The 19,598-nt window shown below is 42.0% G+C and overlaps 1 protein-coding gene across 8 annotated transcripts in view; it reads left to right on the top strand.

Moving 5' to 3' along the window:
• Positions 1 to 19,598, top strand: part of SMAD1 (SMAD family member 1) — a 50,781-nt gene that overhangs the window by 8,929 nt on the left and 22,254 nt on the right. For 5 of the 8 annotated variants that reach the window (XM_054824329.1, XM_054824333.1, XM_054824325.1 and 2 more), the window contains exons 2-4: positions 9,224 to 9,280; positions 9,895 to 10,083; positions 13,470 to 14,094. In XM_054824329.1, the coding sequence (XP_054680304.1) occupies positions 13,695 to 14,094 (400 nt within the window). In that variant the 5' untranslated portion in view covers positions 9,224 to 9,280; positions 9,895 to 10,083; positions 13,470 to 13,694. The remainder of the gene's footprint in view (positions 1 to 9,223; positions 9,281 to 9,894; positions 10,084 to 13,469; positions 14,095 to 19,598) is intronic. The other 3 variants (XM_054824331.1, XM_054824328.1, XM_054824330.1) reach the window with 1 other exon arrangement.

The following is a 19,598-nucleotide window of genomic DNA, read 5'->3' as shown; positions in this document are numbered from 1 at the left end:
AAATGTATAATGTGATTTCAAACGTGTAGTTTTTCAGGAGTCTCAAACACATCTAAAGTGTGTGCTTCCCTGCACAGGGAGGGAAGATGGAGATGAGGGAGACAGAGACTCAACTCGTGGGGCTTTACTGAGGTCTCACCATGGATCTTCAGTGTTCAGGACCAGAGTTTCATCTCACTTCACACAGTCTCTTGATCTTTCCTCTTGTCAGACACTTCTGCCTTTTTGTCACTGAGATAGATAGATAAACAGACACTGGTTATGTCTTTGTCCCTGTTCTGCTAGTTACCTGGTGAATGCAGTGATGAACTATACTACTTTGACAAATGTGAATTTTGACCTTACTGAATGTTTCAGAAAACCTGGCTCACATATAGTTTGCCATTTCGGCTGTTAGAGTTTCCTGTTTTGCATTTTTGCCCGCTGCTGGCTTTACAGTCTGGCATACTTTATAATAGGCCCTTTATTATCCATGCTAGCTCATGTCAGTGTTAAGTGCTTCCACTTGGATGTAGTAGCCAAAGGAAAAGTCTTTGTCTTTATTAACTTAAAAACCTAAGATAACATAATTACAGTTTCTGTGATATGTTGTATTAGATTTCATCTGGGAAATATTTTATAAATACTCTTAGCTTAAAATTCTGTAGTGTGTGGTATTTTTGGACAGATGGATATGAAATCACTCTTCTTCTTTCTGAAGTTTGCTGTCAACTTACCTAGAGCAGAAGACAGTGGTAGCAGAGGCAGGTTGAAGCGCTTGCTAGAGCATTCAGAACCAGCTAGAGCAGAGCTCATTGCTCTGGGGATGAGACAAGGTTTTGCAAATAGACTGAAGTACTCATGTCTGAGCGTGAGCTTCATCCTGGATATCATTTAAAATTAGAGGGTGGCAGCTCCGTAAGATAGAGAGAACTCGTAACAGTTTGGCTCCTCTCAACCTCAACCACAGATTTCTTTGCATATGCTGGCTGGGTGACTTTGGTCCTCATCCTGGTCTAAGCTGATCCAGCTGTTCTGTAGAACATTTGTTATTGTTGTTGGTTTTGCCAGGTTAGGAAGGTGAATTGGCTGCAGACTGTAAGCAGGGGAAAAATTATATTCGAGTGCCAAAGCTGGGACAAGGGAGTAAAGGGAAACCTTTTCTCTTTGGGTGGGAGCGAGCTGTTAGAGCTGCCCATCTGCTTGTGGACCTGTGACCTTGCTGGCCCAAGGCAGCTGTTGGAGGTAGCCACTTATAAATGGGTACGATAGTACTCCCAGATGAAGACTTCCTTAATACGCTTGCCAAGGAAAGGTCTAATTTACAGGGTTTTTTCCCAGATACTTGTGTTGGTGATTAGCATGGTGAGGTTAGACTGCCAACAGTTACGTCAGTCACAAAGCCCCAGTGTAGTTATATTGGCAGCAAAACGACAATGATTAACGATACAGCATATTTTATGGGGGGTGAGGGAGGATGGATGGACGGGGAGGAACACTTAAGCAAGCTTTTCTGGTCAAGTGCTGTTTTGCTGATATAAACTGCAAGCTATATGAGAAATGGTTTTGTAGTTTAATGCAACCATATGAGCAGAGCACATCTAGTGCAAGTTCTGTGTGAGATAGGACAAATGTTTTTCCTCATGGGGAACAGAATGTCCTCCAAGTTTAACTTCACAGTAGTAGAAACTTTTCCTCTTTAGAGGATTAAATAACTTGAAACAGCTAGCAGACCAGGTACTGTTAGCAGCGTTATCAAGAAACTAGAGAAAAGCTAAATATTAAATCCATTAAAAACCCTTCTGTAAAAGCAGGCTGGTGTTACCAGAAACGACTGCCAGTGACGACAGTTAGGGCACCTGAAGATGATACATGCTGTAAGCCAATGCACTGCTTGTAGCTTTCCTGGGTTCTGCACCACTGTGTAAGTCACTGAAATTTTTGGCTTTCGATCCACTTTTCTCAAAAGAAATTTAGAAAGCACTTGTTTTAATGGTATATGGTAAATGTGTTTTTAAACCCCTTTTTCTTGTTACTGCTAGCTATTTAACATCTTCAAACATTGCATTTTGTAATATATTTCTTCAAGGAATTAGACTATCTATAAATTTGAAATACGAACTTTAGGTATTTTCCATATTGTCAGTGCTGGAGTGAGGTTCTAGCTGAATTCCCTTGTAGCCTTCTGCTATGCCAAAGTACTGTCCAGACCCTTGGGAACCCAACTATAATTTTTTTTTTCCTCTGGCTTGGCTGCAGGCTTCTTTGAAATGTTGTTCTCTGCAGAAAACATCACCTAACATAACTGGCATAAACACTCCAGGGCTCTTTACCACAGTTTACTGTATAACTGTTCCATTTGCCCTTGTCCCCGCTAGTTTATGACCTATGACTCTTGCTCATGGTCAGACCCTATGCATCTCCTGTGGTTTCTGAACTGGGAGTGCTGGTGGCAGGCTGCTTTGGCTGAAGCTTTGTATTTCTGAGTATAGGCAGGTTTCCATCACAGCTTTGCCCAGCTTCTTGCCTCCCCTGACTTGGGACAAGAGGGCTCTCAATCTTCAAGGCCAGCTGGCAGTCAGGATCATCTGAGCCTAAAGGCTCGTTATCTTGAGAACTGGGGAGTACTGGTTTCAGCCCCAGAATTAAAGGCATCTAGATTGTCAGTTTAAAGACAAGGAGTTTGAAATTTTTGTGTGCTCTTTTTGTGCACCAGCTTTCAGCCTAAGTAGTAAGTTGTCTCGGAAAGCTGCAAGTCCTGGAAGTTCATCCTTGCAGTCTCATTTTGTGACGTATTCAAGGCTTGGAGTCCTTCTGTCCTCTGTACTAGGACAACTATGACTCCAGTAGCAGGCAGCAGTGGAAAATTTGGGAAGCATTATGGCTGTTTTAGCCTGCTGCTGACCCTGCAGAGCCTGTGGTGTTCGGGAAATACTGTGTTTTGGTGTCTCAGCTGTAAGGTTGCGGTACTGCCAGTTTGCAAAACCTGAATTTTGAAACTTTAAACTGGTCTTTAAAAATTATGGTGGAATGAATAATAAGTTGTCTTAGTTCCATATACATAATCATATAGGCTCCGTTAATAAAAAAAGCTTGCAGATAAGGAAAGGGTACTGAGTAATTCTTTATGTGGCTTGATTCCTCTTCCAAAATCATAAAAAGCTTACAGATAACCAGGGGATCAGATAGATAAATTACAACTATTTTCTCGTGTTGTAAAACTTCCGTATTCCTGGTAAGCAACGTAGGAGGATATCTCCCACTTCCTTTCAAGCTACGCAGTTGCCAAGTGCTGTATGAACTATCAGTTCCTATCAGTGAGTTGAAGCCTTTGTACAAAACCCTCCAAAGCCTTGATCTCATGAATATGAGATAACAGTTTGACGTGAGATTCTGCAGATGTTCTGGCACAGGGCTGTGACTGCTGCTTTTGCCTCATCCCATAGTCTTTTGGATCTCTCTGAGTCCTCACGTACAAGGGTGCCCTCATTTTGTGCTTTTAGAAGGTGGAAGCTGTGTTTGCACCTTCTGGGTCTGTGTTCGGCCGTTCCCTGTCAGCAGTAGTAGGAGGCACTACCATCCGATCTCAGCCCCAGTGCCTTTGCCCTCTGGCCCCTCGCTGCAGTGGTTATCAGTTCTTGCTCAGGCCAAGCTGCCTCTGGCTGAGTGACTTACTGCTGTCTTCCTCCATGGCGTGGAGGTGTTTTGGGAGTGGCATGTGCTCTCACAGAGCTGTTGTCTTGGTGCTGTCCTGCCAGCAAAGTTTTGTGCTGGTGGTCACCCCTTTGGCTTTCTTTGTCTAATACTTGCCTTTCAATTGGTAGCCTTCAAGAGTTTTGTTCTCCACTTAGCAGGAGAAGCTGAGGCTTGACATGAGGAAGTAGCTTGCCCAAATGAAATAGGAGCTGTGTCCACTGAGCAGCAGCCCAGCGCTCTCCGTGACAGTACTCCTTCTGCCAACACGGTTTTACAGGCTTAGGTATGGCAGGAAAAAAATGGCACTGATAGCCAATTCAATTGCAGTCAGTAGACTTCTTTGGATTAAAACGCTCCTGAGAAGGGAGCTTTTAGACTTCATTGGTGAACTGACTGACATCTGGAAGGTTGTTGGCCTCCAACCACAGTAGCATGCAATACCTGTTTTGTTCCAAGTGTGCCTGCCGGTTCAGGGGAAAGCTAGTGCTCCTAATGCCTGGTCTTCAGTTGAACCAAGAATTGTTCCTTTGGTTACGTAGAGTAATTGTCTGGATGAAAACATCTGTAAAATTAAAAGACCATGTAAATGCTTTTGTAGTTGTATGTCAATAGCTTTATTCTTCCACAAGTATAGTTTTTAATATTGGTGAAATTGTACCCTGTTCTAGGATTACATTGGGGTGTAGTTGAAGGCAGTTCAAGTTTTTAGAGTAGGCAAGTTCAGACTTGTACCTCACGTGCCAGTAAAGGTCTTGATCAACCTAGATCTGTGTTTGCTGGTGTATTTTAAACACGAACCCAAAGTTTCCTTGACCTGGTCTCAGGAGAATTCCTATAAATTTGTATTTGCCTGTAAATTGTAATCTTCAAAGTAGTCTCATTTTCTTGTGCGTAGGCAGAAGCAGCATCTCTAAACACTGTGATCTTGGCTCCTTCCATTTGTAAGGGGTCTGGTGAGTTCAGGTGGCTTAACAAATACCAAGATACTGCCAGCGAGTATCTGCTGCAATGTGGTAGCTCAGCTGCTGCTCACTGCCCTGGGGACCAGGAGCAGACTGGGTTTTGTGTCATCTGAATTCCAGTCACAGTTTTCAGAAGACCACTGAATTAATACCATAATTAAACAATGTTTCACTGGATGGTGGAAATCTGGCAAATCTTTGTGTTTTGTTTCTGGGCTGTATAAACTTGGCTTGGAAAGCTGTATCATCTCTAAACACTTTCTCTGTCTAGAATGGTAGTTGTGACTTGCAGGACACTTCATGAAATTTAATGTAGATCTTTCACTCTGCCTCTTGACATTTTAAAGACATGATGAAGATACAGTGTATTAAAGGTCATTTAAAGGCAAAAAATACCTCCTTAGTTTTTGCAAATAAAACAAAAAGGATTCCTCTATATTTTTTAAAAAGTGAAGCATGCATCTCATGAAATGCATTGAAATGTCTTCAGTATTGGCAAACTGAAGAGGCTATTTTTATTTCAGGTGTATAAATGGTGGGTGGGGGACTAATCTGTGAAAAGATTTAATTATTTTAACAACGTTCCTTTTCTGGTTTAATTTTCATCTGTTTATTCTGCTTTGCTGAGGCATGACCTAATAATGCTTTTATTAGTGAATAAGTAATTTTTCTTTCTCAGTTTTTGTTGTCTCTTGCTTTGGTGAAACATTCTGCTCCAAAGCTGGGAATCTTGAGACGTAATTTAACATCTTTACTTAATCTCTGATAAATGAGGTCTGGGTCATAGTGTTCAGAAGTGGTTTAATGCAGCTGATGTAAATGTATTGGTGCGTGTTCTTGATAAAATGTGTCACTTGCAGGAGCAGTGGCTCGCAGGAGCCATCAGCTGAGCATAACTGGAGTGCATTTGGTGGGGTTCCCTCCTTAAAAATACCCCCTTGTAGCACTACTCTGGCTGGGGCTGACAAACCCCTTGCTAAATCCATGCAGTCTGTGCTAGGCTGTGTTTTTCTGTGAAGACAGAACACATCTTGCATTTGATGAGCTTTACTCAAAAAATGTGATGCCTGAGTGGTGATGGGCATTTTTCTTTTTATTTTCAAAGGTTTCCCTTTATGCTGCAAACGTATGTTTTAACTACTTTTTAAAAAAAATCCCTGAAAGTGACATGTCAGTAAATTTCCCCCATCTCACCTGTGAAGGAAGTTCCTCCTGCCCTGTGCTGATGAATCGGAGGGAAATGCTTTTTTCAGCTGATAAAAAGAAATAAAATTCCATGCCCTTCCCAAAGGAGGAATTCAACAATTGGACAAGTGGCGTGGGACCATGTGTTGGTTTGTAAAAGGATATAGTTTGTAAAGATGTTTCCTTTGATGCCTGTGATGAATATGGATGTGTTTCCGTTGGAGAGGGTTTTGATTAAATTATGCAATTAGAGCTGACCAGACAGATCTAAATATAGGAAGAGGTTTCAGTTATCCTGCCTTTGTGTGTATTAACACACCCACACAGATGTGTGTTTGTTATTGTTGTAAACAACACCTGTTTCTAAAGACAGTTCAAAAAGTCAGGAAAGAGAATGGTCTTTGTGGAAAAAGGGAGTTATACAGGAGTTTTATGATGAAAGGGAAACACACACACACACACACACACACACCCCCATTTTCCCCAGCCTTTTGACCTTTTAGTAAAGGACTTCCAACTTACTTTAATAGCTAGAATAGTTATGGCATTTTTGTGGATGTCCCATATGCACAAAGCTACAGCCAGTGCTCCAAACTGGTCTATAGGTTGTTCTGCATTTTTCAGGACTTGTCCTGTGTCATCTAACAATGCTGACTGAGCTCCTTGCCCACTCATGTAGTCCTGAGCGCTCCTGATGCCTGGTGGGAAAATGTGGGGTTTAAATACCCCACAGCACAAGTGAAGTGGATAAGCCTACCCCAAAGATCCACAATGAAATACCCACTGTGTTGGCTGGTAATTCATTCTGTCTCTTGCTGACTGTTTGTTTGGATATTTTTTTCTTTCGAATGTTGTGTCTTAATTTGAGGATTTCTTTAAGAGGCCTCCAGCTTTGAGAGAGTGAAAAATGAAGAGTCTTCTCCTTCATAGCATTTAGAAAAAAACCCTCATTAACACCATCCTGGCAAGTCTTGTGGTTCACAGCACCATATTCATCTTACAGGTTATTTTAGTGAAGGTCATAGTTTTGTAATCCCATCTATGCCAGAGTTTTGACTGAATCATCAAATTACAGTTCCTTCCTCACTTAATATTTTAAGTTGCGGTTTTAGAGATAATCTTTGATAGCGCATCCGATTCAGTCCAACTGTTTGCCGATTTGTCCACACTTGGGTGTATGTTTTGATGTGTCCTACTTGTACTAGCCGTGGTGTACCAGGCTTCTCCAGCTTCCTGACCAAGTAACTTGGTAAACTTGCTGTTAGGGGTTTTTTTTTGTATTTTTGGCAAGTCAAATCAGTGTAGTGAGGAGACCAGGAGGTATTAAAGGAAGAGCTGGCAGTTTGCAACTTCGTGGAGTCTGACATGTATCTGAACACAGGAATGAGTAAAATTCAGCAGTGCAAACAAGAAATTTGCCATTGATTCTCAACTCTGGTTAAAATGGCACAATTTGAGGATTTAGTGAACATTTAAGAGGTGGTACGTGTTGGTGTTTCTTGTAAACAGGGAGGAGCTGTGCTTTAATGAAGGTGTAGATAAGCCTCTTGCAAGATGTGGTGTTCATATTTGTGTTCAGGCATACGGTTTTTAATATGTCAAAACAGTTGCAAGGGCATTGGGAAGAGTGTTCTTCATCAGAAAAAGGGCAAATTTAATTGTTGATGCATCTCTGATAAAATTGGGGAAGCACCTTTGTTGTGTTCTTTAGCTTTTCTCACAAGTATGTATTTTCTTACAAAGACTTTTATGCCATTTTAGTTGGATTGTAACACAGGATCCAGTTTCTAACATACATGGAAACATAGTATTTTCTCTGCAGAAGCAACAGTGAAGTTACCCTAAGTCTTTCAAATCTAGTAACTTCAATTTGAGAAGGCAAAGTACAAATCCAGAAAACCTGTAAGAATTTGCTATTGTTTTATTCTTGTAATCACAATAATTGAGACTTCCAGGGCAAGGATCAGTGCTTTTTCTGCCAGAAGCTGGGTGGGTAGGCAGGCAAGTGGAGGAAAAGCTGCAGTTCAGTAGAAACTGGCTGGACACTGTGTACTTGGTTTGAACTGTGGCGAGCATTGGGAAGGAGCTGGCAGATATTGATAGTATCAGGTTATTTCTTCATGCTGTGGAGTAACTGAGCAGTGGGGGTTTTGTTCTTTGGGTCACTGTTGCCCTCCTCCCCTCCACTGGTAAAGCATACATTGGCCCTACTATCTCATTTCGAGCGAGTGGTGAATCTGCTCTTTGCTGTTCACGTCATACTCGGGAACTCATGGATTTGATTTGGCTTATATGATAAGTTAGAAGTTGTGCAAGTCCTTCTTCTAAAGGCAAATTACTGCCCTGTTGAGAACAGGTAGATATTTCTTACAGGAAACTGTACAGGCTGCTGTTACGGTTAGCTGGGGTGCAGTCAGCATCTGCTCTTTACGTGACACTCTTGCTCTCCTGCTGTCTGCTGAACTGAAGGGTGCACGCAGGTATCTAAAAGGATTTTCTCTGTGGGCTGAGCAATGATATATGGAAGGCTTCCTGGGAAGGGCAGTCCCTCAGCCAAATAGCGTGAGCTGTGGTCCTAGAGGAGGTTTCTCGGGCCGGGTGCTTTGATCTGTCTCAAGATCCAAGACAGAGGCTACTTGGCAGAACAGGCTGGAAGTATCCTGTTTGCCCTTGCTGGGCATAAGGAAGGGAGTCTAATGCACTGTCAGGAAAAAAGCTACCTATTCCTGTTAAGTACGATCTATTTTCAGCACCAGTGTGCTCTCTCCTTCCTCAAACACTTGATACATGTATGCATGTTACACATATTGATACCTATATAGCAGAAGTTAACACATGACTGCATTTTTAAGGTTGGTTTTGTTGTTGTTTTTAATTCTTTCTACCATGCCAAGAAGACATTTAAGAGTTGGGTTTTTTTTTTTCTTGGTGGTTTTTGTCCTTTTCAGAAATACAAGGGAAGCCAAGTCAGGTTCTATATAAACACTCTGAGTTTTACAGCACTTTGAAATGAAACTTGCTTTCTATTTGCACTTTCACTGTAATGCCACTGAGGCTTCTACCAGGTTTCCATGCATTTTTTCCAAGATCTGATCTTCTACCGTAAGAAGGTACAAAGAAAGAACTCTTTGATTAAAAACAGAGTAATTCAGTAGAAGACCCTGGACTTTGTTTTACAAGTCACATCGCTTGAAGAAAGAAATCGAAACTTTGCTGCTTGCTCCAAGAATAGGGAGCCAGAGGAAGTTAGTGCGCAATCTGTTGTAACACATTCTAGCATTACAGCTGCTTAGACTGCATGCTTTTTAGTAATACATGGAAATAGCTCTTGCAGGACTAAAGTGACAGCTCCCTGGCTTCTGTGCCAAAATCTGATCTTTTTTCATTTTTTTTTTTTAAAGGGTCTAAATATTGTACTGAGTACATGAGTTGCTGAAAAGATGTGTCTTTCAGAGAAGGTAAATTACTAAATATTTTTAAGAAGCAAATTAAAATCTCTCTACTTGTTATTTCTTTATATTGTCAATAAGTAATGGACACTGGGAGGAGGTACGTTAAATAAGATAAATGGGATTTTAAAAAGGCAGTCAGAGACTAGACAGTTTTCTCCATTAACAATTACGTAGATTCTTTTCATTGTGGTTCCTGCCCCTTTTTATGTCTAACTGTGCCGAGCATATATTAAAAATACTTAATAGGATCGTTTTTGCCTTCATCACTGAGCCTGTAATATAAATAATGAAATTAGTAGAAGAGTTAGAGCTGCTTCTTGTTTGCCTGAAAGTTGGGCTAGGAGTTGTTTCACTTCCCCTCCTGGGAGAGGATCATCTAATTGTCCTAACCCTTTCACCGCCCACCAAAAACAGTCATTTATGCAAAGTAGAACAGTTTCCTATGGGATCTCCTGTGGGAATTTGAAAACAGTCTCACTGAATATTTTAATGTCTGCTTAGTGTTGCTGACAGGGCTAGAAAAATGGAACTTCACTCTTAGGCATTTTGCCTAAATATGTTTGTTTAAATAGAAGACTGCCTAAACAGCTATATATATAATGCTCACTTTTTTTTTATAGGCTTCTCACAAGCTGCATGCAGGTTTCTATGTTAGTCCAAATACTACACAAAAGACAGCAGCAGTGAAGGAAGACAAAAAAAGCAGCATTGGGATTTAAAAGAAGTTTGTTGATTCCAACTCACCCATCAGCAGACAGAACGCATAATAAAAAGTGCATGGATTTTGATGTGTAAAGAGTGGCTGAAAAGTGGGTAACAACTCAATTTCCTTTAAACTGATTCTAGGCTGCCTTTTGGAGAGCGTCCTGTTGTTTGGCCTAGGTTTCTGTTTCACTCATACCTCGTGAATAAACACACCCTTCAAGGGCTGGTGATCACTCAGCTATTGGAAATATTAACTCCTGCTTTCCCAGAAGGGCACGTGTATTTGGGGAAGAAAGACGTGGACCATGTCATTTGCTGACTCGTGGTTTAATCTTTATTTTGCACTTCCAGCTGATAAGACCACTTTGTGCAAAAGTAATACAGGAAATGATGCACTGCAAAAACCAAGAGTGGCAGAAAGGGAAACGGAATGTACTGGCAAGGGCTCAGCACTGCGGACGCGCTCTCTGCTTCTTGGAAACAAAAAACTCCACCTACGCTGCCTTTTTTTTTTTTTTTTTTTAGCTTAATACTGATATTGGAGCTTAGCATGAATAGTGTACAGCAGCCTGTGGGTTTTCTCCCCTTTTACTTTATCTTGTGGCTTGTTCAGGGCTTGGGGTGTGCTTAGACTTTGTTCGGGCAGGAGTCCAGTACCAGCTAGGTCCTGCTGAGCTGCATTACTTCCAGACGTATCTATAAGTACTGTACATAATGCTACTCCTCCTACTCCGAGCGTGTTTCTTGCTGAAGTTGTTGTTACAGACATGCCAGCTGTTAAGATAATACCTTTGATTGTGATGGTGAAATACATTTTGGAGTGTATGATTGTGGGAGTGGGATGTGTGTGTTGCAGGATTTGATCAAAAAACTTCAGAAAATCTGTTCCTATGGTCTGACTACTTGGGGCTGCATCTGAATGTCATCTTAGTCTTTGCAGAGCTTTTGTACTAGCTCATGTTAGGGTTGTATTTTCAGGCCCTTGTATAAACATACAGTCTTATAGACGGGACTCTTTTCTTTCTTTTTTTACAGCAAGTAGGTTGGCCACTTATTTTTAAAGTAGCTTGGTGGAAATGGGAAATGCATGTCTGCATTCATTATCAATGTTGAAAGAAGTTTGGATTTGAGATTTAGACTTTGTACCTTCTTTTTTATTAGAACTTCAACTCAAGTCTTTTAAATTTATTTTTTTTTTAATTCAAATGGATGTGAAGTAGAAAGATTGACTTGATTACTTGGTGATGTGCCACTGGAACTTGTAACTTTTGTGTGGAACTTGTATCTTTTGTTTGAAAGATACAGAAAAAAGACATTTAGAATGTTGGTTGAGTTACAGACTATATATGAGTTGAGAATAACTCTGTTACTTACAAGCACATTTGAAGCACATGTACTGGAGTTCTGGTAATAGAGTTCTTAAATTAGGACAGCATTTTAATAGAGCACTTTATCTGTACGCGCACTGTATACCTGGGGTACAGTCAGTGACAGCAATGGAGTTTCAGTTCATTTAACAATATAGCACATGCCCAGGTAACAAATTCTTAAATTTGCCCCAGGCTTATGCAAATCTTCTGTTGCATTGACATTATTATTTTGAATACAATTCTTAGCATAAAAGGAATGGGACAAAGTGCAGGTAGACATAGTCTATGTCTTAGTCCATAAACTACATTTATGTAAATAATGATTATGCATTCAGCCTAATAAAACTGAACCTTTGCAATTAGATAATTGGTTTAGTGACAAATTAATTTGAATCAACTGGATGGTTTTCAGCTTAAATTACTTCAAGTATAGTGTTACCCTATGAAATCATTACAGTGCATGATAGTGTAGAGGGTAAGTGTGCAGATCTTAAAACTGTAAATGCTCTGCCAATCTTTTCGTAGTATAATTAAAATTCTGTCTGACGAGGGTGTGCTGACACTTTCTATTCTGTGTCTGTATAGGTTGCTGGTTGGTTGGGGGATTTTTTTTGTCTTTCTGATGGCAACAAAAACATTCATATCCTTTTCCCCTTCCCCTGCAACCTGTTGGTATCCAGTCCAGGATGCGTTTCCTGTCTGTCTTCATGCTCTGTTTGAAAATCAGTGGTGTAGTGCTCTCTGATTTCCCCCCCCCCCCCCCCCCCCCCCCCCCTTGCCAGTGCAGGGTCTCTCCTAATTCCCCTGGCAGAGCCTTTTGCCTCCTCCCAGCCCGGGCAAGTACAAAACTCGCTGCCCACAGCAGGAGCTTCTTCATGTATGGAGCTCCTCCCCCTCTTCACCCATTGCTTCATCCCGGTTCCATATCTCTCAACTCAAGGACCACTGTGCCATGTAAAATCCTCTTATCAGGACTTCCTCCTCCTTCTCAGTCCTTCATGTGTCCCTGAGTACCTCAGGCAGGCATTGCAACGGGAAGGGTCAGGATGTAATCGGTGAAGTAAGTTCATGGTATCTTTCCTTCACAGCCTGCTTATGAGCTGTGAAGGTTTTTGATGGGGTGGAGAGATGGAGTTTTCTTTCTCATGTGAGATGAGTGAGGGCAAAGATCTTTCTAGTTTCTTTTCTTCATTTTGGTTTGTTCCTCAAAGTAAGGTGAAGGTGAAGCTGAACTGTTTTTGTTTCAGATCGTGATGTGCACAAGGCTAGCGCGGTGATTTTTGAGCTGCATCACTGGCAGTTTGGAGAGAGCTGGGTGGCACAATGCTGTTGGGGCGTATTGCTTCCAGTTGCTCTCTAAAATAAATAAATAAAAAAGCGCTAACCATCTTGCACTGGTTCCTTGGGATGTTTTGTTGCTTAAGGTTGCAATGGCTGATAGGCAGAGGGGAGCGCCCTGCACACTTAGTGGTGAAAGATGAAATCTGAGGGACAGTTTTAGGCTAGATTTAATGTGAACTACATTTCTAATATAGGACCCTTGCCCTTTTGTAGAGTATGCATGGGAATACAGCCATGTCTTTTTGTGTTTTGGCTTCTATCGAGATTCTCATGGTACTAACTGAAGCCACACTTGGGCACCGAGCAGAAGTATTGTTTGCAGCTGGCAAATGCAGTTGCTGTAAGTTGCTGTCCCCTTTGCTGCGTGGCGCAAAAATCACTGAGGTCACACAGCAAATTGGATGAGGGAACTGAGCTGATGGGGAATTGTTGCACCACCTATCTCTGCCCCCTGCCCTCTCCTCCCACTAACCCTCCCTCCCCAGCCTCTTTTGGTTGTGTTTGTGCTGCGTCATTATTTTCCATGGTGATCACCTCATTTTTTCAGGGCTGTTTTGGGGAGAGGGATATACAGGGTTCAGTAGCAGGCCCTGCTGCTTAAAAGTCTTCATCAGATGTGCCTCAAGTCCAGTTCTGGAGGCTGTCTATACTTTGTTGTTGTATTTCTGGTGCTGGCTGGTTTTTTGGTCACACCATTCTTGCAGGGTGGGTGGGGGGTGTTTTTAACTGCTGTATGTTAATTTAATTTTTTTTTCTTTCCCTCTGATAATCTTCCACAGGTTCTCAGCCGGAAGGGTTTAGAATACTGAGAAGGTTGCATCCATCAAGGGGGGGATGTCAGCGCTGCCTTCCTGGGACTGGAGGACTGAAAAGGAGAAAGGACCAGGATTGTTTGAGACAGGCTGCTTTTAACTGCCAACGCAATCTGCTGCATCCTGGTGGTGGTGGAAGAATAGGACAGGTTCTCCTGCTTAGTTCTGTGGTATCACCACAGTGGGGTCACCATGAATGTGACAAGTTTATTCTCCTTCACCAGCCCAGCAGTGAAGAGGCTGTTGGGATGGAAGCAGGGGGACGAAGAAGAAAAATGGGCAGAGAAAGCTGTTGATGCATTAGTGAAAAAACTGAAGAAGAAAAAAGGTGCTATGGAGGAGCTGGAAAAAGCATTAAGCTGTCCTGGTCAGCCCAGCAACTGTGTCACAATTCCTCGTTCCTTGGACGGCAGGCTTCAGGTTTCACACCGGAAAGGGCTACCACATGTAATTTACTGTAGAGTGTGGCGCTGGCCAGACCTGCAGAGCCATCACGAACTGAAACCACTGGAATGCTGTGAGTTTCCCTTTGGTTCAAAACAGAAAGAGGTTTGCATCAACCCCTACCACTACAAGCGAGTAGAGAGTCCTGGTAGGTTCTTCCTTGTTTGCACCTTTACACCTTATCTGAACAATGCAAAGTATGGCAATTAATCATGTGACTCATCAGCTTGAATAAGCAAAAGTGGCTGTTTGCACATGTCAGGTTCTTCCTCTGCAATTTATCTGGATGTAAGCAGTTCTCCCTTTCACATGGCAAATGCTTCACTTGTGTAAATGTGTTATCACTATACAGGGGCATAGTCTTAGTACGTGCCTCAAGCTGTTGGGCCTGGTATCACCTGGTTTTGTTGGAGACCACTATTCCTCAATTAATTTGTTTTTTACTCAGTTATGCAGATCATGAATCTGTATGAAACATTGCAAGCTAATGTAAAGGATTGTTGCAATCTGTGCGTGAAAAACATTCTGACATACTGTGGTAGTGGTATACTTATTATTTCATGTCTATCACTTTTATTTCTTAATCCCCAGAAGATAATATTGTCTTTAGAATCTCCCACATTTTTGGCCTTTTGAAAAGACTGTGATTTTAGACAGCAGAATATAATCCCCTCAACTTAAAGCTTTGATAGTAATGTTTGGTTGTACGTGAAGTTTTACTATCAGCTGTTCTGTGAGCACAGTTTGCTCACCTGTTACCCACTTACCCACTTCTTTTTTAATGTGCAACCCATTCTCTCTGTCTCCTCTTCAAAGGCCAAACCTCTTTTTGATAAATCTGTGCTTAATTTTACTTATGCAAGTTTATTACCAGGACGTGCTTTCAGGGACTAGATTGAAATGTGCTTGGACACATCTACACTAGTCTCCAGCTACTCGTGAGGTTGTACAGGGACATCTGCAGAAATGCATTGCAGGCGTGGGTGGACTTCCCTGGTTTAAATTTGGGAAGTTCATCTGTGTTATGCATTTCATAAACTGTGAAGCTGTCTCTGCAGAGTGGCATGTACAGCTTAAGAACTACAGTGGAAATAAGATTGTTGCAAGATTGTTTTTCTGTGGATGGAAATTGCATTTGTCTTGGATCTGCAACACATAGCACATATCTAGATGTTAAATATTTCCCTTTGGTGTGTTAGTATTAACTTGGAAATCATGTGAATAGCAGAGGTAATACCCATGTATGTCTTTAAGCAGCAGAAGCTTGAACAAAGGAACTCTGCATTGGAAAAACAGTTCTTAGATTTTCTTTTTTTCTTTTTTTTTTTTTTTTAACAGAAATGTTAAAATTCTTAACAATTCCATGTTAAGCAGAAATGTAATAGTAAAATAGTTATGTCCTTGTACTGCTAGCTGTCTGCGTATATCTGTGCTAGTTGCTTGCATTCAGTATTCCAAAATACTGAAAATTAAGATTCCTGAAAGACGTCTGTTTCCATTGGATTGAGCAACAGTTGGCCTCTTACTGTAATGTCAAATGACATGTTCTAACTCATTTTGCTTTAATCTTGGAAACAATTACTGGGTTTGAGAATGTTCTCATTTGGACCATTTATACCATATCTAAAAATAGGTATTTGTAAACGTCCTGTCACTTCAATGAGATATGCAAGCTAAAAATAGAATAAAACTTTCAAAAGACATCTAACTAAAATACACATTTTTAGCTGAGTGCTGCGAAGTCGTTTGAGTGGTTGAAAAGCTGGGGTCTGGGTGTTAAGTCATCTTATGAATTTTGTATCTGGGAAATGGAGCAACAAGTTATTAACTGTAAGTCTGAATTCTGCATTGCTCTCTACTTGTTTTTGGATGAGACAAAAATCTCTACATTCATGTAGCTACAGAATTTTTGCTGGGGAAGAAAAACCAACAAAGCAGTAACTTGATTAAGTTGGAGATGGTAGAAATAAAATGCTTCCCTTTTTGTTCAGAGAGTACCCTTCTTCACAAAAAACCTAGAGATTCTTGGTCAATTGTCTAATAGGCAACTGGGCGGTTTTCTTGTAAACATTAGGGCTGTAGTCAGTTTGACAGAGTATTTGGTCTTTCACAAGCTCCATGTGCTGTTCTAACCACTTAAAATATTCTGGTGGTAGCTGTTGAGCAGGATCTAGCGTTCACTTCTGAGGTGCTCTGTTACATCAGGGTCTGGAGGTACAGTGTTCTAGGCATTGAAGTTATGTCTTGAACTTTTAACAGCTTGGCAAAGTGTGAGAGTGGGGTTAAAGCCCGCTGTGGTTTTACTGAGGTCTCTGGCTGGCTATGTAAAGGAGGAGGGGTTTATATTTAGCCAGCCACAGATCTGCCATTGTTTTGAGGGATATTACATGGAGATGAGTGCAAAATTGTGGCTTTTGGAAACAGGTGGTAGCTGAACTCCTGTTTGGCTTGGAGAGCTGTGCTTCAGGACTTACTTCTTTTTTTCCTGTCCCTTCCTTGTTCTTGCTATCCTCCAAGCATTGTCTTTATCTTCATTTCCTGACAGTCACTCCCAAGTTCTGCTAACCATTTTTTCCCATTTTTGCCAGGACATTAAAACACCATTATTGCTGCATAAGTGCTTACACTTTGAGATTAATGGGCAGTGGGAATTCATGCATGAGTCACTGTTTCCAACAGTCTACGGACTCGAGCAGATATCAAGGTTTGTGTTTCCAAGGCTATCATCACAGCCAGGAGGCTTAGAAATGTACTTTCTCTTGACAAAACAAAATCGGAAGCTCAGATTGTGTACAATGTGCATTTTGTTTGCAAGGTACACCATGAAATTTTGGCTCTGCTTGACAGCACAGTCTGTATTTAACTGCTTTGTGCAGATCCAGTTACTGGACAGCTGAAGCATGCGGTACAAGTATGGAGTGACATCTATACATTCACTCTTCAGCTGGTTGTCGTGTGATTAGTTTCAGTGTTGTATAGGTTTTGAGGTAAGGACTAGCGGTAAATCCTCAAATGTGTAAAACCAGGAAATGCTCTATGTTGGGAAGCTAGTGCTATGGATGCGTCTCAGGTTTCATGGTGCCAGGGGGATGTGTGGATTTTCTACCTTGATACCTTATTCTATCCTTGCTGTTTAGCCTGAGAAGATAAGCTTGGAAAACATGAGAACTGGCATGCTGTGGTGTGTCTGCCAGCTACAAAGCTGCACCTGAATCCAAACGAGGTTTTTTCTGTTAGCCAGGCTAGATAGGAACCGATTGTAAACAGTCGATTGGAGGAGGAAAACTATCAGCAGTCTCAAATCAGGATCCTCCCAGGTGTCCCTGAGCACAGGCTGTGCTACCCGCCCTGTGCAAGGAGGGGAACGTGGCATCTGGCTGGCACGTGGGTGTGACGTGGTGGTGGTACCATATTCGTACCTAACCTGACCTAGAGGCTCTGCGCAGGCATGGGTGCCCATCTGATCCTGTGGCGAGTCAATCGAGAAAACTGAACAGACAGGAAACGACTTTTTTGGCACGGTTAGCTTGGCAAGCTCGGTGCCCTCAGCTCGCTCGCTGTGGAGTCAGATGGGGGCAAGGCAGCATGGGGGCACAGGGTGAAGGCGAGGAAGGGTGGCCTTCAGCAAGCTGCTCCCCAGGCGATAGAGACGCGATCTGTGGCAGGGTGCATAAACAACTCATGCTCGCTGTGTTGTGCCAGCACAGCTGTTTGTGTGGCCTTGTGCTGAACCAGATCACAGTCACTTTTTCCCTCCCCTGCTGCGTTATCTTCCAGGCTGATCAGAGCAGCACCGGGGCTCACGGGGTGGCTGCAGGAACATCTGTACCAACACAGCCCTGTCATCAACGTGTGGGAAGGAGTGGAGGTGGTGGGGAAATGAGAGGAGAGAGTAGAGGCTGTTTTGTTGCTGGGGATGGGAATAGAATGTTGTACTCAACTGCCAGGAAGAAATATCACCTCAAGCTGTGTTACAGTAGCTCACTGCTGCTGTTTCTTATGTCTATTGTGTGCAGAATTATTTCTGGTGCAGGGTAGTTAATGGCTGTCAAATTTCTCCCTTGGCAAGCCAAAGCAAAGCTTTTAATTAAGGAGGGCAGGGTCTGAATTTGATGCCTTTTAAAAACTGGCACGCTTAGCTGAACTGGTGTGTTCATTTGGCTGAATCTGCTTTTTATCCTCAGTTTGAGAGATCTGGAAATCAGGCTCATACCTGGTTTGGGACTATCCTTAAGTATGATCAAGACTTGAGAAATAATTAGGTGTAGAGCATATGTAGAGACTGTGAGGACAAAGTGAACATGATGTGGCATTTTCAGAGACAGATGAGGAACAAATGACCTCTCAGGTTTTGCTGGAGAATGTGTGAAATCACATTTGAAAGTCCCTCCTGAGATAATTCCTTCCCTTCTTTTATTCCTTTGGTTTCTGTGGAGATACAGCCTCTGTCACTTGCCTCTGTCCTCAGTTATGTCAGTGGAATCAGGTGAAAGATGCCATCTGGATTTGAGGGGGAAAAAATTTCTTTTTTTTTAAGCCTGGATCCCGTTTGCTCTAACAGCAAAACAAAAGGAATGGGATAGGGAGCAGGGAGGATGAAGAGGTGCTTAAATTGATACTGCTATTAAAAAAAAAAAAAAAAAAATCCCACCTCTAATGTGGCTTTAGGGGAGGAGGTTCTGTTATTTTGCCTTAGTTAAAGGGAAGGAAGGTAGGTGAAGAAACTGAATATTTCATTTACTTCAAGTACTACTGAACACTAGCTCTTGGTTCCATCTGATGCAGAATTGTCTTAGTTTGATTCTACTAAACGTCCTTGCTCATCAGCTTGCTAGGTTAAAGAGGATTTGAGTTTATAATATGTTTCAAGGGAGACAAAAGGGGAATTAACTTCTCTTTTATGCTTCATATGTAGAAGTGGTTATGTAAATGGCTACCCCCTGCCCTGCAACCAAATGCTGTGTCCTGAGAGTGAGTGTCCAGAATTTGCTGATACACTCGGGGCTCAGGCTTGGCAGAAACATACTCTTCATTGATCTGAGTGAGCTTAAACCTGCCTTGGGAAATGCAGTTGTTAACTTTTCGATGTTCATTTCTGGAGGTGCTTACTGATGCTCTGTTGTGCTCGAAGCATGCGGTACCGGGGGTACTAAAACCAGTCAGTCCAGAAGCAGCCAACCTGTCCTCCAAAATATTCTAGTTGCATGGATCAACCCATTTAGCACAGCCACTTGGAGGCAGAAAATAACTACACTGGTTCCGCTTTTTGCATTTATTAATAAAGTGCTGATAAAAAAGGCTGGATGATTTTCCTCTGTTAAACTTCTCTTCCCTGGAGAGCTGGCTGCAGTCTGTTCTACATCAAGGGCTTTATGAAGCTGATGGTGCCCATGTTGCACCCAAATCAGGGGATGAGCAGCGGTTGCTTTTTTTTGTGACGTGGACAAATACACTGTCAGAACAGTTGAATTTTCAATTCTGCCTAAAGATCGTGATGTTCCTTTCCATTATAACCATGAATTCAATGTGCATGTCTGCTTCAGCAAGCTTGTGTTTGGCAAGAAGCATTTTACCTAAACGTACAGCTGCTTTTTGCCGCAAGAACAGTCCAGGTCCCCAGGCTCTGAGGAGAGCAGTAGGTGTGTCGTGCTG

The sequence above is a fragment of the Grus americana genome, chromosome 4, assembly GCF_028858705.1.
Source record: "Grus americana isolate bGruAme1 chromosome 4, bGruAme1.mat, whole genome shotgun sequence".
NCBI classification, from domain to species: domain Eukaryota; kingdom Metazoa; phylum Chordata; class Aves; order Gruiformes; family Gruidae; genus Grus; species Grus americana.
This window is presented reverse-complemented; position numbering and strand designations above follow the sequence as displayed.